Source organism: Borostomias antarcticus (assembly GCF_949987555.1).
Source record: "Borostomias antarcticus genome assembly, chromosome: 7".
Taxonomy (NCBI): domain Eukaryota; kingdom Metazoa; phylum Chordata; class Actinopteri; order Stomiiformes; family Stomiidae; genus Borostomias; species Borostomias antarcticus.
Window position 1 is genome coordinate 22,523,315 of NC_140240.1, and position 27,175 is coordinate 22,550,489.

A 27,175-nucleotide genomic window follows, 5' to 3' on the forward strand; every position below is an offset into this window, starting at 1 on the left:
ACAAAACTAAAAGCCTCTAGATTCACTGAAACTACCATGGTTAACATAAAAAAGGTGACTGTAGCCAAAAGGTGACAAGTTTGCAGGTCTGTGAAAGAAACCATTCAGACATTTGATGTTCACTGTGAGAAAATTGATCCGGTAGCTACCGTCTCTGAAGCATAAGAGTACTGTAATGTCCTCCTCATCATGTTCTTGTATCTTTTCCTAATTAAATCACCTCAGATCATCAACCTACACAGGATGAGAAGAAACTGAATGCTTGTTTTTCGGCTACTGTTGATAGATGGTCCCTATGGACAAGCAGCATGATAAACTGATGTACAAACACTTTGGGTACATTTTTATGTTATGAATGATACTGCTTTTGTATTAGTGGAAATACTAGTCTAGGAATTTTTTGATATACTGAATGTACATGTGCTTCCATCTAAAACATATACGTCTTATGCATCTTTCCCCATGTGATATTTGATTGAATGGATGGGGTAAAATTGAAATATGTCGGCAAATTATATCTAAGCTACATGAGACTTGCAGTCTTGAACCTGCCTGGTTGTCTTATTTATCCATGTCTTATATAACTCATGCATTAAGTTGTCCTAGTCGGACCCGGTCTCGTTTTCCAAAACGAGTGTGTTACCATGTTTGGTGTAACCAATAAATTGTTTCTAATTAAAATAAAATTCACTAATATTGAGGTTTAGCAAACCCACTTCATGCATTTTCTCCTACAGTTCCCTCTCCACATGCTGGCATTCAAAAGTGGTACTTTGAGCTTGGTCAGAGAACAAAAGGAGTCACTATGAATGTTGATGAAGCGGAGCCATGTTAAGCGGGTATGTGCGATCCCAGGTGGACCATGAAAGCCTTCTATATGGATTGAATCATTTATGGAATAATTCTTCTTTTACAGGCTTTGAAACATGGTTACCATTGACAGGGGCTTTGAGTTCCATGCCAGAGCCAGCGCAGTCCATAAAACCTCGCATTGAGGTGTACGCATGACTGTGTGTCAGTGTGTGTGTGTGTAGAGGAGGTAGGGAGTGATGCAAGACATCAGGAGTGCACTCCCCTGCCCTTCAATGCATTTGATGCGAGATCCTTTGTCAACGCTCTCTTGATGGGTTCATTTAGATTCCAGACTCGCAGCCTAGGCCGAGGTGGCAGAGGAACCATGGGAGAAAGAGAGGGAGGGAGGGGGGGCGTGTGACAGGGAAAGAGATGGAGTCATCAACTCTAAGAAAGAAGGGACGGGGTTGAGATGCTCTCCACTGAAGTGCCAGGCGGGGTTCAACAGATGCTGAATGCGACAGGTTTTGAGATCTCAGAACTTCCGGGTTATCCGTCAGACGACGTAGAAGGAAAGCGATCCTCTTTTTGAGCTATTCAAGCACATCTCATCATGTCGCTAAAAACAATACAGGAGTCAAGAGTAACCATTTCAATAAAAACACTTTAATAGAGAAACAAATTTAAAAAACAAAAGAAAACCTTTGAAACATAGTCTAAATCCTTTATCATAATCACCACCAATTGAAATGAAGAGTGAAACAGAAATATTCATTAATATGGACCCACACATGTGGAACCAATGGGATCTGAATACATTATACCAGGTGTGCCATTGATTAACTGTTGTAAGGGCAGGGGGCGCAATGGAGGAGACTGGAGACAAGATGGACGACAACAACAAAGGATGTGGCTTTTACAAAAGGCTGGACACAGTGCTCTCTCTACTGGACGGGCAGAGGTTGCACCCAAATAAATTGCAATTCCAAGTTGGTTCTGTAAGATGTACTGTATATAAAAGGCAACTCTGAGTTAAAAAAAATCCATGTACAGTAGGCATGTTGTTGTGTGCCTGGGTTCTGGAGTAGGGAAAAAAACAGAAAAAAACAAACAGAAAAAAACCCCAGAAGGGTGTCAAAGTTGAGGAAATGAGTCAGACAGGTCTGATGGTTGTAGCCTACATAACACAGCACCAGACCAAAACTCTACCATGTCCACAGGTTAAAAAACTTACTTAGGTTAAAAGGACTTACATGTATAATGGCTCGATCTCATGTTTCTGAAGTAGACAAAGACATCTGAATGACTGCAGAAGTTAGTATTGCACAATTTAGAGATTAGCCAACAAATAATTTGTGGAAAGCTGATTGAAGTTCGATATCCACTTCTCTGCAATACTTAAAGCTTAATAGTATGCGGAACGTATTTGGGAGCAACCTTTGCCCTGTAAAATTATTTCAGGAAGAAAAAAAAACGTACATGACCATTACATAGTTCATTGACATGTTAGTAAAATATCATAATAGTTTTGTTCATAATGTCACAAGTCATTGTACACATCAAATAATATACCAAAATGTGACTTTGTAGGGACAGAACAAAAACATTTTCTCTCTTTTCCCCCCAAAAATCAATAATCAATAACCATTTTGATAAAAAATAGGGATAAAAACTAGTCCGGTCATGTTGGCATGCACATAAAGAACGCAGTCTTCACAAAAATCATTGTCGTTTCACAACCGGTAAAATTAAAATTATCTTGTTTATCTGTGATTTAGAAATAAAATAGAGGATATCCTGCAACATTTACTCAGAAGTATTCTACAGTAAATTAAAAATGTATTATAAGCCTGCAACATAAACTGTCCTCTGTCAAAACAGACAAAAGTTATCTTATAAAAATGAATCTAAAAAGTTACATTTTTATTAGATGTAACTGCCACCTGGGTCCTCGTTATCCATTTATGTCGTTTTTGTTAATTTGCATAATTAAAAAGGGCATAACTCTTCTTTAAACTGCTTCTACAAAATTGAGGCAATCCCAAAACATTGTTTGTAAATATCTAGAAAATTCATATTTACAAGTTTGTGTATTTTGAGTGATGAGTCAAAAACGCCCAACCTTTTCAATTTGGACCTCAGAATGCTAACTATGGCAAAATTTGAAATAAATCATAGTCCCCGTTATAGTCATATGACCAAAAGGAAAGTTGTTACTAGATGTGTTCTGTCTGACAGTATATTGAACTCTAGAGAGAAGTTATTTAGATTGATGGGCCAATACATAAACAAGCTAAAAAGTTAACATACATTGTCACAATTATCCTTAAAATAAAAAAAATAAAAATGTTTTGTCAATTGTGTTGAGGGGAAAAAGCTATAACAAAAGAATTTCAGAAAAATAATAAATTATTTCCAGTAACGTCAGCAAGTGACCTTTCACCAGGAACAAAAATTACCAACTAGCCTAGCGACCTGCATTTGATAAATTATCTTTAATAATTGTCATGATTTTGTCATTCCAGCTTTGTTCTTTTTAATGAGGGAAATTAACGAGAGCACAAACTATACATGGTGTACAGACAGCTTCATAGTAAAATTCTTTGAAAATCAGATTTTGCTCAAGATACAAGTGTCTAACTGATCTGAATGGAAACCAATGTACTTATACTTGTTAGCCAAGAGTGGAAGAAACATTCTGGTGAAGACCCACGCTGATTGCATTTACATTATGATAAAAATTAAAACATTCGGAGACATTGCAAAGGAGACATATTCGTGCACTATGAATTTGCCTGACAAAAACAATACATTTGTCCTGACAAGAGTTTGGTAAAAGTGATTTCTGTTGAAACATAATAGGGAACGTCAAATACAATGTGTTACAGAAGAATGCGGTATTGCTGTTAGACGTTTCAGTACAAGGGAGTAATCGAGTTAAAACAGGGCTTACATCATCTGAAGGAACCACTGTGACAGTTGTTACTGGTTCACCTTGAAGCTCTAATCAAAAGACATCTACCAAATTCTTCCACCTGCCAGGAGGAACACCCCTTCAAACCTGCACATGCTCCCTCTCTACACTTTCATGTTCCTTCACAACACCTCCTGCCACACAAAAACCTCTCCAAAAGACTCGGACTGCCCGTCAACTCAAATCTGAAGTCTCTGCTTACAAAAAGAAATCACCAGCTCATATCGTTAAAGCCTTGCCGATTGGAAATTAATCAGGTTCAGATTGAACCCTGTCATAATCCACCCGACCCAGGCAAGCCTTTTAATCAATAGAATATCTGGGTAGGAGAATAACAGGTGTATGAGTCATCTAGTTAGCTAGACAAGAATCCACACAGTTGAGAAACCGTATCAGTGAGAGGAATGTGACAAAGCTTTTAGTGATCAGGGTAGTTTCATTGAACATAGAAGAATCCACACGGGGAATCATAACTACGAAAGACAACCAGCCTGCGATCTCAAGAGACCGTGTACTCTAGTTATACTGTAGCACATGCACTGACCAGCTGACAAGCCAGTCCACAAAAGATGGTATTGGACTCTTGATTCTTTCATTCCTACTTCCTCTCTCTAAGATGGAATCACGCAACGGAAGGGCTACGCCTCACCGCCATGCGACTATGCATGCTTATCACGTATGTACCATTTTCAATATCCTCAAAGATAGGAAGCCTGTGGGGAAAAAGGGAAATTTACAGACACATTTGTAGTCTATAAATGTATTTTTGAACTATGTGTGTTGTGTGCGTGTGTGCGCATGCATTTTATGTAAGAATCACGATGACTGAACCGATTAAGTTGTCACTGCAGGTGAAAGGTTAAAGGTGAGGATGACTAAGGCTTAAGGATGAAAAGCAAACCAATGGAAGGCTAAATGCGAACATGGTACAGGAAAATCTGGGGTACATGTTTGTGGCATACAACTCAGTCATTTATTTTCTTTATATGTACAGATTAGAGGAGAATTTATCTACTTCTATACAATGTTCCATATAATTCAAACATCGGTTGACCACTTAGCTTTTTTTTTTTTTTACCCCACATTATCACAATTAGGATGAAAATCAAGACGTGTAAAGCCCACTCGAAAAAAAAAAAAAAAAAAAACTGAACAAAACCAAGAAACCCTTCAACGTACTTATTTAGTGGCCAGCATAACCAACTTCAATAAGGAGGAACAAACCACAAGCCAAGTGGTCAACCGATTGGCGTATTTTTTTTATATATTTTTTTTAATTTTTAAAACCTTTTTTCAACATTTTTTTTGCATTACGTACATATACAAGTGTACATATTATAAGTATATATTCATATATACATAATGAGTATGTATATATACCAGTAATGCATTAATTATATATACTTATGGTTTACCTTTTCACAGATATGTGAAACAAGAAAGATTTGACTGTTACAAATAAAAGTTTAAAACAAAACAAAAAAGCGGGAAACAAAAACTATCAATAAAAACGATTTGTAAAAGCACTTGTACCGTTTTTTTTTTCTTTTTTCACAAAATTTTTTCTTTTTTTTTGTTGCTGATTTTTCTTTTTTGTGAGGATGTGGGGGGGGGCGCGCTCATTTAAAATAGGAATAATATCCGTTGCTACCGTTTGAACTTCCTATACTGAGCTCTTGGAGTAAGGAGAGGGGGTCGCTGTTCTTCTTGACCTGTTCGGGGCGCGTTCTGGGCTTGGGCGGGGCGCGGAGGGCGCTGGCGTAGGACATGGTGGGGGGTTTGCTCAGGTTCTGGGGACCCCCAGGACCCTGGCCTGGCTCGGGGGGGGGCTGCTGCTGCTTCTTCTTGTTGGGCATGAGGGGAGGGAACTGTCCAAGGTGCTGGAGGGAGTGGGGGGGTGGCTGGGCCACTGCCTCGGCCTTCATCTGCTCCTCCGCCTGCCGCAACGCCTTAGATGACGCTGCAGGAGAGAGGGATGAGGAGTAGGAGGGGGGGGGGGGGGGGGGGGGTGAGGTGACCAGGGGGAGAGGATAGAGGAGGAGGGAGGGGTGATGTAACCAGGGGGGAGAGAAGCAAAATTAGATGAGGCTGGGTAACTTTTATTTTTATTTTTTCTCAAGGCAATTTTAAAAGACTCGTAGTGTAGCTACAATCATTTTGTATTGCACAACAACGGAATAAGAAATTCCACTACTGACATCAAAATACTATTGTCTTTGGTGTTTACTATGCTTAGCACTGGCGGCATCACTAAGAAGGACAACCAGAGGACAGGCCAATCAGCCAGACTATCGTTCACACTTCATAAAGGCCAAACAAGCTGGCAGACTTCCAGTCACATTTCTTGGCTGACAACTGTCATCTTAAACCTCAAACCTAAAATACTTTACTGGCAGTCACCTGTCACTACAATGCCACTCCAACACCTCTAACTTGTCATTCTTGTGCCAAACAGACTTCTAGCTAGAGGTTTGACGACACTGTCATATCCTCTCCGTCACTCCCAGTGAAGAAAATACAGTTTAGATTGAATAACAGAACAGTGGCGTACAACAACATATCATATCGTCACCTTCTTAAAATAATGGCCCAAGTCATATTTTCAAGTTTTTCAAAAAACAAATAATAGAATGGTCTAAGTCAGCATATAGGCATAGTTTGACATAGGCCACTATACTACCGTGGTAGGCACAGTGTGATCTTTTCAATTGAGGATGTAGGCGGCCACCATTATGAAGAGATGACTTGTTTTCCTCAAAAAATGACAGGCTGCTACTCACTGCTGAGTAGCCTACAGAGGCAACTGCTGATGAACTACTGGACGGTGCCACCACGGCCCGTACTGCTTCTGCTACAGAAGCTACGTTCTACATTTAGTTTACGGAAGCTAGGTTTAGCTAAGTTAGCTTTGGCTAACGTTAAGCTGGGTTGGGTTAAGCTAAGCTAAGTTCAGAAACTGAGGTAATGTTAACGTTAGTTAACGCGTTTGTCACCGTTTTTCAGCACTTTGAGATGAATGAAAAGCGCTTCATAAATATAATTAATTAATTATTATTGTTATTATTATTATTACCTAGGAGGTCGCGGTGCTGAGTGAGTGTGCTGGCGCCGTTGCATGGAATGTTGTGGAACGGGCCGGGGGGCGCTCCTCCTCCTCCGCTGCCGGGCCACAGCTCAGGCGGGGGGTAGCCGTAGGGGGCGTGGTGGGGGTGTTGGTGTTGGTGCTGGTGAGGGTGCTGCGCGTGGGGGTGGGGGTGCTCCTGGGGGTCGGTGGGACAGGGCTGGGGCGCCTGGGCGCTGGCCGTCTCGTCTGGGTAGCTGGAGGAGATTCGACGTTGGTAGAGGGGCCGGCCGGGACCCCTGGGTTCATACTGGGGAGGGGGGAAGGAGGGAGAGAAGGAGGGAGGGAGGGAGAGAAGGAGGAAGAGGGAGGGAGAGAAGGAGGTGGGAGAGAAGGGAGCGAGAGAGAGAGAGAGGGAGAGAGAGAGAGAGAGAGAGAATAGATTAAGTTTAAGGTACTGAAAAGGTGGTTATTCAATTAATTCTCCTCACTCAGTCCTTGAAAATCAACAAAAGAATGAAGACTGTGATGTAAGCTAGATCAGCCATTACCTTAGTCCTAATCAAAACAAATCAAACACTGGCCTAGATCCTCACAATCACTGATGTCACCTCACTCCAAGGTTTCTCGAGGAACACACAGTATAATATAATATTAATATAATATATGTTATATATATTGCCAGCATTACTTAACATTGCCATTTTCTCCCTACATACTGAGATGGACCTGTAGCACAGTAATTCTCTTCTTGGGTCAGTGTGACAGTTTCTTTTTCAAACGATGTTCACGTAACGGTGGAATTAGAGAATTAGAGACGGACACGGAATGTTGGTGAAAGGGGCGTGGCTACGGAACACAGACTCTCTCTTGAACGATGCATCGTTCGATGCCGAAAACTCATGATCAGAACGAAAAAGGGCCGTGCTAAGCGTCAGTTCCTTGTGGCTTGATGTGGAAGCGTTGGTGAAAACAAACATGTGCGTCTAGTTCACGTTTGAGTTTTGGTGAAGATGGCTGAGCATGAGAAAGAAATCTGACCGGCACCCCCTGCACCCCCTGCTTTAAAAGTGAATGTACAGTATCCTTTTCCCACCCCCACCCTACCCCCGACCCCTGCCTCTAACTGGACCCAGGCACACTTACACTCACGCTCACACACACACAGACATACACCAGTCCTGGGCTCAGATCCCCTCCCCCTCACCCTAACCCGGGTCCGTATCCTTTTCCTACCCCCACCCTACCCCAACCCCTGCCTCTATCTGGGCCCAGGCACGCACACACACACAGACACACATCAGTGTTTGCCACACCTCTCCCATGATGCTCTTAGCCTTTCTTGCTCTGAAAATGTAGTTTGACGTAATGTATTGCTCTATATATGGCTCTGTGTGCTACTAACCCTGTTCTGCCTCCCCTCTCCCTAGTGCCTCTCTCTCTCCCTCCTATCTTCTAACCAGGTCCAGTGGATGCCCCACTGTCACCAGCAGACCACCCTGAGTCCGATAGATACCCCTGTGTCTGCTGCAGATGTCGTAGTAAATTAGTTAACACACACACACACGTACACACAGACATACACCAGTCCACTTCCGGCTTTAGGCCTGGGCCCAGTACCCCCTTCCCCTCACCCTAACCCGGGTCCGTATCCTCTTCCTACCCCCACCCTACCCCTGACCCCTGCCTCTACCTGGACCCAGGCACACTCACACACACACAGACATACACCAGTCCTGGGCTCAGATCCCCTTCCCCTCACCCTAACCCGGGTCCGTATCCTTTTCCTACCCCGACCCTACCCCTGACCCCTGCCTCTATCTGGGCCCAGACACATTCACGCACAGACATACACCAGTGTTTGCCATGTCTCTCCTATGATGTTATTAGCCTCTCTTACTCTGAAAATGTAATTTAATGTTATTTATTGCTTTATAAATGTTCTTAGCCGGTAGACAAACATACTCCAGGAGCTTGCTCGATCGCCTTGTTGAGAGGGGTCAGGGAAGAATTTTTACAGCTCACTTATCTGGCCCCCGGGTGATTACTGTTTTTTTGCTTCCCTCTGGAATATGTAGGGGTGGGACGTCTGCCCACCTCCCTTGTTCTCTGTAAAGCGCATTGTGTTGCCTCTGGGTATGAAATGCGCTATACAAATAAAGCTTTGATTGATTGATTGATATGGAAGCACAACTCACCACACTTAACCTGTGATGCTTTAAAAGTGAATGTACAGTATGGAAGCACAACACAACCTGTGATGCTTTAAAAGTGAATGTACAGTATGGAAGAACTTAACAAACTTAACCTGTGAAGTTGAAGGGAAAAAAGACTGGGGGGCAGGGTTTCCATTAGAGAAAATCGGTACCAGTCAATGTGTCCGGGAAGATTAGACTTTTCCGGACAAACTGGAGAAATTCCGGTCATTATATTACAATATAATATTAAGCCTATTATAGGTGTTTGTCGCGGTGATTGGCCGTTGTGTAGCTTATATATGCCATTTTTTGTCTAATTTCCCATCTGTATGATTAAATGTGTGATAGGCTGTCATGATTCCATGCGCTAGGCCTATATGTAATTGCACAGCCACAAAAATAGTCACCTTTGAATTGCGACTGTAGGCTAGAACATGAATGTTTATTTAAATTGCATGAATCAGATTTGAGGATGTAGGCTAATTGGTTTGGGATTCGCGACAGTAATATGCGTTTACTAATTTCTCTTTCCAGTTTTAGCCTACCATTTTTATCAATAAAACAGCGTCGTTATAACCACGGACATCACAGTAGGCTATGAGGATGAGGAGGATATAACTGTTGAGAAACAACTGATAGGCGGGCTGGGCTAAATAAAGAAATGCCACAATGCATGTCTAGATATAGAACATTTTTATTTAAAAGTGCAAGAGGTTAGGCAACATGAAGGCTTCTCGTAACATTTTAATTTAAGGCCTACGTACGGCTGCGCTGATTGGAATTCATAGGCTAGGCCTATAGCCTTATTTTGGCCTTATATCCGATAGGCTAAAATAGAACAAAACTCTTGGAAAATAAATATAGCCTACTTAAATAAAGTGTAAGAACTTACAACGTGCATAGGCTAATTTCCATTCGATATTAATAGGCCTATGCATTTTCGCCATTTTCGCCTCAAGCTCCATCGATCGGCCCATTAGCCTATAGGCAGGTTTATCTTATGGCTATTTTTTCATCGCATAGGCCTACTAGCCAATAGCCTACACATTAACAGAACAAAGTGAATAGGCCTATTCGTTTTTTATATTCAAAAGGAATCATGATATATGGAAATTTAATTTTAGCCTATTGTAGGCCTAATACAATTAGGGAGAATTATTTTGTCTGGACATTATGACTGGAGAGATTTTAATATATCGGACTTCAACAGATTTTTCCGGACAAAAACCGGTAATTACCGGCTAACGGAAACCCTGCCGGGGGGGTATTCCAGAAAGCGGGTTTAATGGAAATCCTGACTTTGTTAACCCTCAAATGAGGGAAAGCCTGGGTTTTCCATTCCAGGCAGAGAAACAACTCAAACAGGTGAAAGAAAGGCAACAAACTCGTTCCAGAAAGCCGAGTTCACTGAAAGCGTGGGTCGGTTACCATGGTAACTCATTCTGTCAACCTAACCTGCTCACTAGCAGGTTCTCTCTAAAAATCCAGACTTTCTCCCCGTCTCTCCCTACCAGATGACGTTTTTCGTGAAGTTTTAAATGCATGTTTCACCGGGAGAGGATTTTAAGACTGGGATGGGATCCTATCATTCCACGAGGATTATCTAATAAAGTTAGTTTTTCCGCAAACTCCAGTATGTCTCCAATTCGCCGACCTGAAATCGCTATTATTAGACTACACAAATCACATTGTGGCCGTGCTCTTGCATCAGAGCAAATTATGTGGGCTGCCCTGCGTTTCTGCAAACGGGAGTTTTTTTTTTTTTTTTAATTACATTGTCGATGCAGAACACATTGGGAAAACTACTGTGCGTCTGAGCCATAACTAAGGAAAGTGTCCCTTGCTCTGGACACAACCTCTGACCATGAAGGAGGAATTCCACAGAATAGCAGGTGACTATGTTGAAAGCATTCAGTTGAAGTTAATGACGATATTTTACATAATATTCTGGTAATGCTGCAACCTCATTGTGCCTACTGTAAATGAGTGAACAGGAAGTCGTTCCACAGCATTAATGTGCAGGTCATCGGTGCAGGTAGCCTACATTATTAAAATTACAAACACTATTCATTCATATACTGTATACAATATAGCCTACCTGACCACTGATTGTAGGGCATACATGTATAGGCTACTGTACATAGCCTACACGCACCTCCACACAAAATTTCACGCATGCATTACATTTTGTAGCCTAGGTCTACACATCTCACTCCATTTGTATATTGTATTCCTATTTTGTACTACTCATCTTGTCCCTGCACCCTCGTCTACATCAATGTTATGCAGTATATTGACCAAAGCTAAATCCAGTATGTTGTAAACTACTTGGCAATAAACCGATTCAGATTCAGAAACCAGCCCTCATTCTCTGCACTTTTAAGACTGTGTGTGATGCTGCACACATTATAACAAATGTAGGCCAACGTTAGGTTTTTATATGCCAAGTGTGCTTTAATCAACATTAATCAATGAGATTCCACCACTTTTCACCTGTAGGCTAGCCGAATATTAAAACAGTGTGGTTACATAAACTAGAACTTTGACTCTTACGGATTTTGTGCCCGAAATCACCCTATGCACGCGATAAAATTTCGAATTCCACCGGGGTGACGTAGGCCGATCTTTTGTTGTCTTTGGTTGCCATAGTGACTCAAGCGGTACCTATTCAAGGTTGATTGAGCCAACTGGGATCAGCTGGGATCCGCATTTCTGGAACCGAAAATTCAGCATTGCCGAGCTCAGCATAAGTCAATTAAAACTTCAGGCTTAGACACGGGCTTTATTGAACCCGCTTTCTGGAACAGGCCCCAGGACAAGAGCCACACAGTATGCAAATTGCGTAGAAAACAAAATTCTTTGGGAACACGACAAACATGAGACACCAATAAAAAAAATGTTGAAGCACCAAGATGCATCGATAATCGTTTAAAATCGATTATTCGTTTCATAATCGCATCGTTGCCCTCTGAATCAGAATTGTGAGGTGCCAAGAGATTCCCACCCTTACTTTTAACTAGATGATTTTCCAAGTCAAGTCAGGTGAGGTGAGGTGAGAGAGAGAGAGAGAGAGAGAGGGAGAGGGAGAGGGAGAGAGGGAGAGGGAGAGGGAGAGAGAGACACACTCTTGCTTGCTCGGCCGGGCCTTACCTCTTCTATGTTGTGAAGGGCTGTGGCTGCTGCTGTTCTGGGGGAGAGAGGGTGGTAGGACTCCTGTCCAGGGCCTTGGCTCTGCTGCTGCTGCTGGTGCTGGTGGTGGTGGAGCTGCATCAGGTGGACCTGCTCCTGCCGGCTCGGGTGAGCCATGACGGGCAGCCCATAGGGGAAGCCCTGGCCCTGGCCCAGCATGTGGTTCTGGGCCATTCCGCCGTGAGGCCACTGGGCCTCCTGGAGGAGGTACTTGACGTGCGCCGGCGGGGGAGGAGGGAGAGGAGGGGGGGGCGGAGGGGGCGGGGAGGCAGAGTGGCCCTGGGGCTGGTGGGCCGAGTGGGGGTAGGCGGCGGCGCCGGGGTTGTACAGCGGGTTGGGCTGCTGCAGAGCCGGGCTGTTGAGGAGGTCCAGGTCGCGGCCGGCGTCGTGGGGGTAGGGCCCCCCCGGGGGGAAGGAGGGGCCGCCGACGTGGTGGTGGGCGGCGGCGTTGGCCGAGGGGGAGGAGGGGTCGCCCGGGGAGCGGGACTGGGCCTGGACCTGGCGGTACTGGAGCAGACGGGACTGGGGAGGGGGCTGCATCTCAGATGGATCCCGGGGGTCCGGCTGCTCCTGGGGGGGCATCTCTCTCAGCAGGCCTGGGTACCTGAGAGGAGGGGGAAGGGTGGGAGTTCGACGACAAAATTATCATCAAATGCGTCATCTAAACTTGTTTTTCCGCCATTTTACTCAAGGTGAAAAAATCAGCCCCGACTTCATCGTGAACTGCTGACGTCAAATCAAGATGGATACTCCACGCATCAACAAAAAGTGAAAGCTGTTATAAGACTTTATTAGCGCTTCGGTCTGATTTGTGTCTCATTAAATCAGTCGCACACACAGTACTGTTCAACTTCAATCAGTAGACAATGTTGCTACCGTTCTATTAATACACCCATGGTTGCTACGGACCATTGAGACCGTTGACCCGGGTGTTTGTTCAGTGTTCGTAAACAGCATTTAGTTTGTCATCATCAACTGGTATTGAAAACAATGGCCAACTTGGATAGAACTACAAAGATGTGGCCAAAGTGGGGTTTTCATGTTTTTTCGCCTTTTGTTTCTGGAACGCTTTTAACTGCAATATTACGTCCTCCCAAACACCAAATCCTGAGCTCGGATACAAATGGAACACCACATTAGTTCTTATGTTACTATTAGTTTTATTTAATTTTCATGTATTTTTATTTTATTTTAACTCATGTTCCTTTATACTTCCATATTTCTACTTTTTATGTTCATAACTTGGGAGTTACATTTGATGTACTGTATGACTACATATGCTGTATAAATAAAGTTGGATTGAGACAGAGATCTGAGGAGGTTACCTGGTGAAGGGCGGCCCGCCGGCCGCGGCCTCCTCCTCCATGCTGGCGCTCAGCCTCCAGCTGGGCCGGATCAGCTGCGGGGGGATGCGGGCCAGGCCGGGCTGAGCCAGGTGGGCCAGCTGCTGGGGCAGGGGGAAGGCCACCCCGCCCTGGAGGAAGGGCCCTGGCTCCCCCCACTGGCTCAGCCTGGCCTGCTGGCTCAGGGCCTCCAGAGCTATGGGGTCTGGAAGGGGTGAGGAGGAGGCGTACGTGAGATGGTATCATCGGCGCCAAAAAAAAAGAGTGAGCACAGTCTGGCGACATTACCCGGCACTGAGCCAAAAGAGAGACTAGTGCGGTACCGTTCACTCTGGGCCATACTCAAATTGAAACCTTTAAAGTGTGTGTTAATCGTGATGATGACACTCATTTCCGAGTGTCCAATCACCTAGCCTTGTGGCAGTTGCATGAAAGCTTAACTGAGGTGCTGATGTTACTCACCCAGCCCATCTGCCATGCCTGTGTCCTGACCCTCCTCCCCGAAACTGTTGACCCGGGCGGGCTGCTGGGAGAGGGCCGGGTGGTGGCCCCCCTGGTGCCCGACTGGTCCCCTCATGGGGTTGCCCATCTCCTCCGAGACGCCCGGGTCGCCTCCCTCCAGGCCGGGCGACTGCACCCCTCTGTGAGGAGGGGGGGGCATGGGCCCGCCGCCAAAGAAGGAGGGGTTGTGGCTGCCGCTGGGGTAGGCGGGGGACAGCTGGGCCGCATGCTGCTGGTTCTGCTGAGCCATGGAGGGGCCGGGGTGCTGGGGCTGGACCCGGAAGGGAAGCCTGGAGACGGGGTACTGCGGCTGGGGGAAGGCGCGGCCCCCCGGGTGGGGTCCGGGCGGGGCGAAGGCGGCGGGGTTGGGCGGCGCCAGGTGGTAGTTGAGGGGTCTTTGGCCTGAGGGGTCTTTGCGGTGGAGGAGCGCCGCGTTGGGGAAGCCCATTCCGTCCGTCTGGGGGTCCAGTCCGCGAGCTGGTCCTCCCGGGTCCAACTCTCCCTGGTAGAGGAGGCGCAAGCATGAAGACCACTCCCGATCGGGAGATGAGAAACCACACAGCTCTGAGAGTGAATCAAGCACTTACTTTGTCCTTCATGTCTGAGGATTTCCTCTCTGGCGTCTGTAACCGGCTCTGCTCCGACTTTGGACACCCCTCCATCTTACCTAGATCGATCAAAAAGAAACATCTCTTAAGTACTCTGCCGCTCGGTAATTGGTAGACGGCACGATAAGAATTCAACGGACATCTACTCGCTAACAAACAAAATGACAACTACACGAAACCTCTCCGCCTTTCTTAAAAATCCACCGTGACCCAACGCCAGTTTCCCTGTGTTTCCTCCTCACCGTTCCTGATGGGGTCTGCCTGCAGCTCCTTGTCGGGGCTGGTCTGCTGGCCCAGGCCCAGCGGGGAGGGGTGGGCCACGCCCCCGGCACCGTAGGGGATGGGCGAGCCGCGGTTCTGCGCCTGCAGCAGATTGAGGTTGTAGGCCATGGCCGCCTGGTGGCTCATGATGCGTGGGTCCATGGGGAAACGGCTCTGGTAGCCGGGCCAGGGTAACTGGAGGGAGGGAGGGGGGGGTGTAAATCAATACGACGTCTAGGACAGGGACTATACTATGCTATGCTACGCTATACACAATCCAGACCTTTGACCAGTTTGATATGGCAGCTAAAGTAGCGCTCAATAATCATGCTAATGCTATCATTTAAAATATAATATGTTGGAAATTGGCTAATATGTGGATAGATATTCCTCTGCAGAGGCTCCATTCAACATGTGCGGAGGACTGAGGTGGTGGGGACAGGCACTCAAATATTCAGCTTGTTCTGAGGGAGAGCCGTTTGATGTTGCATTGGCCAACTGTCAGATCGGCTGGAGTGAAAATATTTTCTCATTGTCCACAGAGAATCTGTGCTAATTTGACTCAAGCTCCAAGCAAAACAAATCAGCAATTAGAATACACTTTTGTTTGCCACTCCCAAGTACTATGATAGAAACATTTGCAATCAACCCTTGTCCTGGCGGATATTAGAAATGTAATTGGCAATCTCGGAAGTGTTGTTAGATGTTCGTTAGCAGCTCTCCAATACCGTGTCTGCAAATTTATACAGCGTTGCGCCAGGGAAATCAAACCTTAAATGACAAGGAATTGAAATGAACCCAATCAGAGAGAGAGACGAGTGTATGAAGCATGCGTGTGTTTTGAGTGTGTGTGAGATTGCAGACGAGTGATTCCCTCGGGAGTATGAGCAGAGCCGTCCAGGCCAACACTTACGGGCAGGGGCATGGACATGACCATGTTGCCCCCGTAGACGGCGGGCACGTAGAGGATGCTGGCGCCCGTGTGGGGGTCGATGCGCTGCACGGGGCTGGGAGACTTGCCCATGCCGGCTGGGGTACCCCCCAAGGGTGGCGTGAACGCCCGTATGGGGTTCCCCATCAGCACTGCCGGGTTGGGTTGGACTGGAGAGGAGAGGGGGAGAGTCGATAAGAAACTATTGCATATCCCATATAATGAAATGAAACAAAAGTGTCACCAAATCTCAGGTGATGTCAGATGAGTGTTCAGTTCAAGGCTTTTATTGTCATGTGTATTATAAAATATGAAATGCACTGTGCCTGGCACTCTCAGACAACAGTTAGGACTTTTCATTGTACATTTAATGTTTGCTAATGGTTGCATATGTCTGCACTTGTCTTGTGTGTGGAATGCAAAGAAAAAAATACATTTCCATAATGAATAACACCGTATCCTTTTGCAATGTACGTCATTATATATACACAACCCAACAATTACACCGAGTTGGTCTTTAAAGCAGTGGACTGAGCTATATTGGTTTAAGGGCAATATGCTCATCTGTTCCCTAATGATCCGAAAAGAACAGCTAGGCTGACTGCACGTCGCTCGCGAGCATATTACACCATGATTCCTGGCTCTGTTATTCTAGTCTGGGTCACTAAAGTAGCCTCGGGCCTTGATGCATCATATCTCATCTCATACTGAATTATGAAGCTCCGCAGCTGGATGTTGCGCACGTGCGCACGCGTGTGTGTGGAGGGCTGGAGGAGAGAAGGGAGATGGACAGACAAGTACTGTTGGGTAGTGATAATGATTATGTTTATAAACCTTGGGTAGGGAGATTGGGAACACCTCATCCTTTCATCCTCATCCTTTCATCCGGCTGAAGTCTGAAGCACAATAAAGCTCTAATCTGCCACCCTTTTCTACAGTACCTCCCCTCTCTCTCTCTCAAAACCACCCCCCCCCTCTCTCTCCATCCTTCTTGCTCTTTTCCTCCCCCTCTCCCCGGCGTCTCACAGAGCGCTCATGCGTGGCCAAGCAGGACGACTGGATTTGTCACGACAGTCCCGGAGTTGCGGAGTACGGGACATTCTGCTCGCCGCCTGGCTTCTCCGGCAGGGTCTTCTGAGAGCGCCGGCGAACCGCTGAGCCGTGCGGCTGTGGGTTTCTGGCCAGGAATTTTATATTACCGTCTACCGGAGTAGCATTATGATGTCTGGGCCCTAAATGGATGCTGTCAAACTCCAAAGTGACCTAGAACGACTCCTAGCCCTAGTTTAAGGAGTAGTTTGGTATTAAGCATCACAAGCCCTGTTATGAGGTTATGTATGATCATATACAACGGTCCATATAAACATTGACAAACTTTGCACCCTTATTAATAGGGCTCATTGCTCACGTCACAGCTAAGTACATATATAGGCCCATAGAGATCCATTATATGGTTAGCTGATGGCTCTCTAGCACGAATATTAGTAGTTTATAGTACTAATACCAAACACTGAGCACTATTATCTTATGAGTGCAAAGTCTGTCAAATTTTATATGGACCGTTGTATATGCTTATGATGCTTTTATACCAAGCTTTTCCTTCAATCCAAGTTAAATGAAATAGTAAAACATAAGATTATAGTCTGGGGGAAAAACACCTCTCCTAAAACCTTGACTACTTAACGATGAATAAACCAGCCTGTAAAGCAGCCTGTAGTGGAAATTAATAAAATGTATTATTAAATAAATTTCATATAGCTACAGTATCAAATGTAAAAAAATGATTTGCCAAGTTTCGCTCAAAAAGGTTCAGTCTGATTTATTAGGAAAAAATACAATTGCAATCGGACTTCTGGACAAAACACAGGAAAGTGTTTCACCCAAGCAGAAGCAGCTGGGTTTGTGCTTGCGCGCTGTTATAAACAAAGCGATCCGGATATGACGTTTCTAAGATCTGATTGTCTAACTCATCAACACGTCATTAACAATGGCCGAGAGGTCGGACACATGATATGGGAAAAAGGGCGGTAAAATCTTAAAAGGTTTCTACACAGACAATGAAGACAATGGGAAGTCACTAGTGGAGACAGTAATTCTGGGTGTATCGACCTCCTGGGGATGTCATCCTGTTATAAATGAGGTTAGCACAGGCAGGGGTTTTGCATGTGAAGAGGTGAGGGAGGAAGAGTGAAACTGTAAAACAAAGGACTGAGAAATAACAATTTCTATGACAAGCCTCAGATAAACAGAGAGCCTTTGATCCCGGTTGTGTGGAGGCGTTGAGAGCCTTGGCCAAAGTGCTTGTGCACTACTAGTGTACAGAGGGACTGGTCAGACACTCACCAGGGGTCACGTACTACTGAACGTTAGAGGGACTGGTCAGACACTCACCAGGGGTCACGTACTACTGAACGTTAGAGGGACTGGTCAGACACTCACCAGGGGTCACGTACTACTGAACGTTAGAGGGACTGGTCAGACACTCACCAGGGGTCACGTACTACTGAACGTTAGAGGGACTGGTCAGACACTCACCAGGGGTCACGTACTACTGAACGTTAGAGGGACTGGTCAGACACTCACCAGGGGTCACGTACTACTGAACGTTAGAGGGACTGGTCAGACACTTACCAGGGGTCACGTACTACTGAACGTTAGAGGGACTGGTCAGACACTCACCAGGGGTCACGTACTACTGAACGTTAGAGGGACTGGTCAGACACTCACCAGGGGTCACGTACCACTGAACGTTAGAGGGACTGGTCAGACACTCACCAGGGGTCACGTACCACTGAACGTTAGAGGGACTGGTCAGACACTCACCAGGGGTCACGTACTACTGAACGTTAGAGGGACTGGTCAGACACTCACCGAACCCTTCGGGTGGAAAGTGTTCCGCGTGGTTGGCGTGTTGCCCTTTCCCCTGCAGAACCAAAAACAGAGAGGGGGAGGGTTTAGAAGTTTAGAAACCAGCAGAGGTCTGTAGGAGTAGGAGAGAGAGAGAGACAGAGAGAGAGGGGGGAGCGAAAGATTGCAGCGACAGCAGGCAGTGGTTGGAGGGAAGGTCTGGGGTGTGTGTGTGTGTGTGTGTGTGGGGGAGGGGGGTGTCCCACATATGTCACATCGGCTCTGTTAGAAAACACTCGGGGGAATGTTCCCGGAACATAGGGACTTCTTTGACCAGGGCGGGCTGAGGCAGCACAGTACTACTGGACGGGACCTCAACGCATTCTGCTCTCCCAGAACCACCTGTTCGGAGGACCCGGGAAGCCGGACCCAGAACCCCCCCCTGCCCGGTCACTCGTATCGCGTCACGCGTGTCACTTTCTAATCTATGGCGGTGATGTCACTCACTGTTGGTTTCCTCATTGCTTTCCTCACTGAAGCGCTTCAAAAAAAATAAAAAATAAAAAATAATAATAATAATAATAATATTTATTAAATAAAAAAATAAACGCCTCAACGTGATTATTTATGAGGCTATGTCCATTCAAACAGATGATTATTTATGAGGCGATGTCCATTCAACCACAGTTCTGCTCTTGCTCGGGGTGGTGGTGAGGATGCGCGTCGCCTACATAATTACTGTAACAGTGACATACATTAACACAAAGCCAAACACTCGTGTGTGTGTGTGTTGTGAACTGAGCATGCATAATGTATTGTATGTGTAGGGGACGCTTATGCAATATATTTACATTATCTCCTGGTCCACTGGCTACGGTCAAAAGCGCATCATCTCCCTTCCCCTAGCGTTCTTCGCTAATGAGGACCGACTCGGACATGTTAAACACATTCTCTCTCAACACGACGCGCGCCGATGAAACGATGAGAAGGCAAGAGTCATGGCAGACGACGACAGCCCCTCGACACCCTTGCGTTCGACGCGGAGAGAAGCGTTAAGCGGAGAGAAGCGTTAAGGGGGGAGCGCCGCTTGCGTTAGTGCCTGCCCTCCGATCAACGTTCAGGGGTCAGAACGATGCGCCGTCGACATCTGACGTTCAGAATTCGAGCCGAACACCAAAAAGGACGTTCCCCGTACAGTATATATTAGGTGAAGCTCTCTCTGCTGTATAATTGATAGCTGGAGAACCGTATTACACAATATTGCACTTAGGTTTTAGTGACAGATGCGTGGGCACGCAGTCTACAGGTTGTATGGATACAAATTTGATCCACCACATCCATTTAGACATCAAAAGTCCTCTTTTGTTACGATGAAAGGTTCGGGTGAAGTACCCATTTCAAAATGCTCAAATGCCCATCAAAACTTTGGATAATTCAGTATCGAAATTATTAAAGAGGATTTTAAGTCGTTGATTCAAGCTCGAGGCCTTTCTCGTATTGACGGGTTCCAAGCGGAGTTCCTCTACTGTACAGCGATATGAGATACGTTTGACATTCAAGGCCAGTTTGGCCCTCCTCCAGACACACAGAGAGATCTGCAGCATGGCATGCAGTAACGTAGCTACGTAGCAGTAACGTAGTGTGTGAGCGCGCGCGCGTGCCCTGGCATGAGACTCATGGCAGAGCCTAACTGACCTTTATGTCAGGTCTTTGTTTTTAGGCAGAACCGTTCTCTGTCCAGATCCTCTGTGTGTGTGTGCGTGCGCGCGATCTAGGCTGTGTGTGCAGTCATACAGGTGTGTGTTTGTATGTTTGTGTGTGTGTGATCTTGGCTGAGTGTGCACTCGTATAGGTAGGTGTGTGTGTGTGTGTGTGTGTGTGTGTGTGTGTGTGTGTGTGTGTGTGTAAAAGCAGGGTGATGTAGAGAGGCAGCTCATTAGGCCCAGTGGGTGATCCAGGTCCTTGGCAGCTGGGGTGATTTAGTTAACCTTTACACTGAACACACACACACCATCATTTTAAATGAGAGCCTTCTGTCTCTGCCTCTCTCGTGGCCTTTTCAAAACACATTTCTAAAAACAAGAGCACAGGCCGGACTGTGGAGGGGATCAAAACAGAAGTAATGTTTCTTTGCCACGCCGACCGGGAAAATGGCCCTCGTGGCGAGAGAGCGCTCTGTTTGAATGGTACTAGCAGAGCCATTTGGATTTTCACACTCCGTCCCTTTGAACACGACCCAGAGCCCAAAAGGAAAGTCCCTCTCCCCGGCGCCCGGCTCTTACCTTGGAGGGGGACTGCTGCTGCTGCTGGGGGCCGGGGGGCTTGCCGGATGGCACCTGGGCGTGGGGGTGGGCGTGGGGGTGGACACCGTGGGGGCCGTGCGGCTGCTGGGGGGGCGGGGCCCGCAGGGCGCGGGGGATGAACTCAGGGGCCAGCGGGTTGAGCACGTACGTCTTCTTCAGCTCCAGCGCCTCCAGCTGGGCCTTGATCTGCTCGAAGGTGATCCCGTGGAGGCTGGCGTTCTCGTGGCAGATGGAGACAAAGTGCTCCCAGAACTTCCTGGAATGAGGAGAGGAGGGGAGAGGGGAGGAGAGGAGGAGGGAAGAGGACGATGAAGAGGATAGAGAAGGAAGAGGATGATGAAGAGGGGAGGAGGAGAGGGAGAGAGGAGGAAGAGGGGAGAGACGGAGACATGGAGCTGAAGTGGTGTACACGAGTAACGCTGACACGACAGCGTTTGGGGGGACAGGCGCGCGCGAAACACAACGCTCACGTACACACAGACCGACACGCACATTCACTAGCGCTAACGCACGCATGGTCTCCATGCAGACAAACTTGGAAACCAACTCCAAATCACGCATCAGGAAGTGATGCATGACAGCCTGCTAGGACAGCGGCATTAACGTGGACTGCGCGGTAGGGATGGGAAACGCGCTGGAGCTGGCCTATTCCAAAAACCCCGCTCTCTCAGGAGTTCCTGGAAGTGTGTGTGTTGGGGATGTGTGTGTGTGTGTGTGTCGTTGTGTGTGTGTGTGTGTGTGTCGGTGTACACAAATGAATATAAATGAACACTGGTGCACGGCCGGAACGTGTAGGGTATAGCCTGTGTGTGTGTGTGTGTGTGTGTGTGTGTATATACACCGACATGTATACTGATGAAATCACATCTATATTTCCATATATATCGGGGGACTTGAGAGTGGGGGTGATATGAGCCATCAGCCCCCCCCCCCCCCCGCCAGACAGTGACAGGCCTCCTCTTCATCACTGTCCTCTCAGCGGAATCACACCCCCACACCCCCCGCATGTGGCAGCTACACCACCCAGGGGGGAGGAGAGAGAGAGAGAGAGAGAGAGAGAGAGAGAGAGAGAGCGAGAGAGAGCGCGAAAGAGAGAGAGCGAGAGAATGAGAGAGAGCGAGAGAGAGAGAGAGAGAGAGAGAGAGAGAGACAGACAGACAGAGAGGGTCTCTCAATGCGTTCTCATGACAAAATCACGAGGGGAAAAAAAATAGCAGGTTGTGGGTGCGACACTTCAGACGGATCACCGAGGCGAGGTTCAATTTTACGGGGATGAGCTGAGGCAAAGGAGCGAGGTCCGATTGGAGAACCGGGGGCAGGGCGGGGCTACGTTACTAATACTCTCACTGGTTACAGCTGGAGCTGCCCGTCAGGCAAGGCTCTGAGTCAAGTGTCTGAGTGTCCTTAAACAACACAGAGAGAGCGTAGAGAATCATGAGCGAAGGTGACACTTGCGTTTTTATTACAGTTGACGGCTGGGGGTAGGAGTGTGTGTGTGTGGACGATCTCGCCTTATTGGGAGTCGGGCAGCGAAAAATAGCCCGTACAAGTCGCTGCAGATCAAGTATACGCACGCGCACGCACACACAGGTTTCCCTGGCTGGCTGAAGCGTCCGGTCTTGATGTACTGTAGCTACGCTGATGGGGCAGTCTGACCAGACAGGCTGTAGACCAACCCTGGAAGCACCATCACCCCATTACTACACATTAATATATGGGGGGGGTATGTGTGCGTGCTTGCTGGGACTCTCTCTGCCCCTCTCTCTCTCTCTCTGCCCATCTCCTTTTCTCCGTCTCTCCCCCTCTCTGTCGCTCTCAGGGTGCGTCTCTCTGTCTCCGTCTCCCTCTGTCTCTCCCCCTCTCTCGGTCTCAGGATGTGTCCCTCTCTCTCTCTCCCTCTCTCTCAGGGCGTGTGTCTCTCTCTCCCTGTCTCTCTCTCTCAATGTCTCTCTCTCAGGGTGTGTCTCTCTCTCTCTGCCTCTCTCTCTCTCTCAGGGTGTGTGTCTCTCTCTCTCTCTCAGGGTCTGTCTCTCTCTCTGCCTCTCTCAGGGTGTGTCTCTCTCTCTCCCTGTGTCTCTCTGCCTCTCTCTCTCAGGGTCTGTCTCTCTCTCTCTCTCTCTCTCAGGGTCTGTCTCTCTCTCTCTCTCTCTGTCTCTCTCAGGGTGCGTCTCTCTCCGGGTGTCTCTCTCCGGGTGTGTCTCTCTCTCTCTCTCTCAGGGTCTGTCTCTCTCTCTCTCTCTCTCTCTCTCAGGATGCGTCTCTCTCCGGGTGGTCAGTTGAAGAGCCCGCGGAGCAGAGCTTCCGTTTTGGACGCATCGATTTAATTGCCATCTCCCCAGGCTGACATTTCTAAACAAGCCCGGCGCAGACGGACACGCCGCGATTGGCTGATGCGCAACAGTTGCCATGGTGACGGCGACGGGGGGGCCTGCAGCTGGGGTCTCTTTGTAGGCTGTGTACATTTGTGCTTGTGAGAGAATGTGTGTGTGCGTTTGTATGCGCACGTAGGATGGAGCGGTCTTCAGACGTCAAGCCTCTCACTTGTCACCAGTGGTGTAGTGGAGGGTAGGGATGAGACGGTATGGATTTTTGCATTACGGTACGGTATCTAGTTACACGGTACAGTTTACGGTATTTCACGGTATACGGCATTTCACCTCCCCAACACATAAATAAAACAAGTAATTTACTTTGAAGGAACTACAGTGCAACACATGATGGAAGGAAAATACACACTATTGTAATTAAGCTCAGTTTATTAATAGCAAGCTTATATTAAATAACAAAATTAACTGTTGCAAGCAACTTGAAATGTGAAGTTTCAGCAGCGCATTTTTGTGTAATACCGTAAAGGTAATACCGTAAACACAGAGAATGTCACGGTTCTAATACCGTGGACATTTTATACCGCGGTTCACGGTTTTACGGTATACCGTCTCATCCCTGGTGGAGGGTATATGGAGGTATATGGAGCAGGGTTTCCGTTAGAGAAAATCGGTACTCAATGTGTCCGGGAAGATTAGACTTTTCAGGACAAACTGGAGAAATTCCGGTCATTATATTATAATATGATATTAGGCCTATTATAGGTGTTTGTCGCGGTGATTGGCCGTTGTGTAGCTTATATATGCCATTTATTGTCTTATTTCGCATCCGTATGATTAAATGTGTGATAGGCTGTCATGATTCCATGCGCTATAGGCCCATATGTAATTGCACAGCCACAAAAATAGTCAAATCTATCAATCAAATCAGCTTTGAATTGCGACTGTAGGCTAGAACATGAATGTTTACTTCAATTGCATGAATCGGATTTGAGGATGTAGGCTAATTGGTTTGGGATTCGCGACAGTAATATGTGTTTACTAATTTCTCCTTCCAGTTTTAGCCTACCCTTTTTATCAATAAAACAGCGTCATTATAACCATGGACATTGCAGTAGGCTATGAGGATGAGGAGGACATAACTGTTGAGAAACAACTGATAGGCGGGCTGGGCTAAATAAAGAAATGCCATAATGCATGTCTAGATAACATTTGTATTTAAAAGTGCGACATGTAGGCTTCTCGTAACATTTTAATTTAAGGCCTACGGCTGCGTTGATTGGAATTCATAGGCTAGGCCTATAGCCTAATTTCGGCCTTTTATCAGATAGGCTAAAATAGAACAAAAAGAACAAAACTCTTTGAAAATAAATATAGCCTCCTTAAATAAAGTGTAAGAACTTACAACATGCATAGGCTAATTTCCATTCGATATTAATGGGCCTATGCATCGGGCTCCCTCTCGCTTGCTATGGTGGCCCGCTAGCCTATAGGCAGATTTATCTTACGGCTATTTTTTCATCGCATATGCAGTAGCCTAAACATTAACGGAACAAAATGAATAGGCCTATTAGTTTTTTTTATATTCATAAGGAATCATAATATATGGAAATTTTATTTTAGCCTATTGTACGCCTAATACAATTAGGGGGAATTATTGTGTCCGGACATTATGACCGGAGAGATTTTAATATATCGGACTTCAACAGATTTTTCCGGACAAAAACCGGTAATTACCGGCTAACGGAAACCCTGATATGGAGTACACCCACTTCTTTACCCATGGACCCACAGTATAGAGGTCTTCTCGGGTCCAAAAAGACGGACCCGAACCCGAATGGATCCGATAAATTCGTTCCGAGATCCGACTGGATCCGATCATTTGAAAAAAAAAAATATACCGACCCGAATTTGTCCCGAGACATTACAGACCCGATCCGATAAATGTCCGAGAGCAGGAGTAGGACAGAGACCCGAGTTCGGGTCGGGTCGGCGGATCCGACAGACTATTTAAAGTTGCTACTAAAATGCCACACTGCTAAAAACGTTTATCAGGTCGTAGTCTCCCTACAACATATGGTAGCCTCATACAATCAATCAAATAATCGATCAAAACAGAAAGACCTAACGTGAAGAACTAGTCTAGGCAATATGAAATCAATCGCTATTTATAACAGCGCCTACTTTCTTCTCCTCTTTGTTGACAATATGCATGAAGTTGGCCCAGACAGAAGAGGTGCCGGTGGGTTTGACCTCTTTATATTCATTATTCTGTAACTTTAGTTTAACATCAGACAAGCTGCTAACGAGGTCCATCTTTCTTTGTTTGCTATTTTCCCCGCTCTGTCTCAACTCGCAATCACGCATGCGTTTCTCTCGTGAGATTCAGCGCTGCGCGCCAAAAGAAAATAATGATTAAAAAAAAGAAACGATTCAGCGCTGCGCTGATCACGGATCTTCTCAGATCCACTCGGGTATTACACATAATGATAAACAGACCCGGGACCGACGGTAATAGAATGGGATCCGACCCGGACCCGACTGACCATAATAAAACGAGGAAACGTGGACCCGAACCCGTACGGGTCTCGGGTCGGGTCTCGGGTCCCTCGGGTATACCCGACCCGTGAAGACCTCTACCACAGTATACACCCACTTCTTTAACCACCACTGAGGTAAAAACTAACATTTCGGCCACAGTACGCCCACTTCATTAGTCATCGCTGCACCCCAGCTCGCCAGCGACCGGCGAACGCCTCCCCCAGCCTCCGAGCTCTGCCATGTCATAGTAAGCTGACACACAGTGGGGGGGAGGGAGGGGGGACAATACTGAAGAGGCTCTGTGTGTGTGTGTATGCGTACGCGGTGTTGGCGAGCAGGCCTGGCTGGGAGACGTACCCCCGCTGTGCCCCTTCCTGCACAGCTGGCACACACACACACACACACAAGCAATGTACTGTAGTGAATAATACATTGGCTGAGATCATTTTAAATGTGGGTTAATCTCGAGTGCACGCACACACGCACACACCGCCCCACCAAGCAGTCCCCGCCCGCCTACCTGCATCTGCCCACGGAGCAGAGGGCTATGGGGTCTCCCACCACGGCCACCAGGGACTGGGCGCGGGTGATGGCGGTGTTCAGCAGCTTGTAGTTGGACAGGAAGCCGTAGTCCAGGTCCTCCGTCGAGTCCTCCACCAGCTGCTCCTTGCGCTTGATGGCCGTCTGCTTGTGCTTGCAGGTGTGGCGCGTGCGCACCGTGCTCAGGAACAGGACGCGGAACTGCTTCCCTGGAGGAGAGAGGAGGAGGAGGGGGAGGATGAGGAGGAGGAGGATGACTAGGATGGGGTCGAGCGAGCGGCGTTGTTCGCAGCCGGACCGGGGGCGAACGCGAGGAGTGCGGACGCAGGACGGCGGGCTCGATACGCGGCCTCCGGTTCTAGAGATGCACCCATCCACGTTTTTTCAGTTCCGATCCTTGGATGAATCAATTCTGGTAACTCTTTTGCTTCTTAACCCATATTGAACGAGAAATTCTACAATAGCCAGACCTGTCTCTAGACTTCTACATAGCCAGACCTATCTCCACACTTCTACATAGTCAGACCCGTCTCCCCACTTCTACATAGCCAGACCCATCTCCCCACTTCTACATAGCCAGACCTATCTCCCCACTTCTACATAGCCAGACCCATCTCCCCACTTCTACATAGCCAGACCTATCTCCCCACTTCTACATAGCCAGACCTATCTCCACACTTCTACATAGTCAGACCCGTCTCCACACTTCTACATAGTCAGACCCGTCTCCCCACTTCTACATAGCCAGACCTATCTCCCCAC

The 27,175-nt window shown here is 47.0% G+C and overlaps 1 protein-coding gene across 2 annotated transcripts in view; it reads right to left on the minus strand.

Moving 5' to 3' along the window:
- Positions 1-1,436: 1,436 nt before the first annotated feature.
- helz (helicase with zinc finger) overlaps positions 1,437-27,175 on the minus strand; it is a 56,944-nt gene continuing 31,205 nt past the window's right edge. For both annotated transcript variants that reach the window (XM_084441063.1, XM_084441062.1), the window contains 11 exons: positions 26,394-26,622; positions 20,988-21,264; positions 18,730-18,781; positions 15,841-16,028; positions 14,909-15,122; positions 14,646-14,725; positions 14,020-14,560; positions 13,540-13,762; positions 12,176-12,818; positions 6,840-7,137; positions 1,437-5,726 (listed from right to left, as the gene is read on the minus strand). In XM_084441063.1, coding sequence (XP_084297189.1) covers positions 5,386-5,726; positions 6,840-7,137; positions 12,176-12,818; positions 13,540-13,762; positions 14,020-14,560; positions 14,646-14,725; positions 14,909-15,122; positions 15,841-16,028; positions 18,730-18,781; positions 20,988-21,264; positions 26,394-26,622 — 3,086 coding nt within the window. In that variant the 3' untranslated portion in view covers positions 1,437-5,385. The remainder of the gene's footprint in view (positions 5,727-6,839; positions 7,138-12,175; positions 12,819-13,539; positions 13,763-14,019; positions 14,561-14,645; positions 14,726-14,908; positions 15,123-15,840; positions 16,029-18,729; positions 18,782-20,987; positions 21,265-26,393; positions 26,623-27,175) is intronic.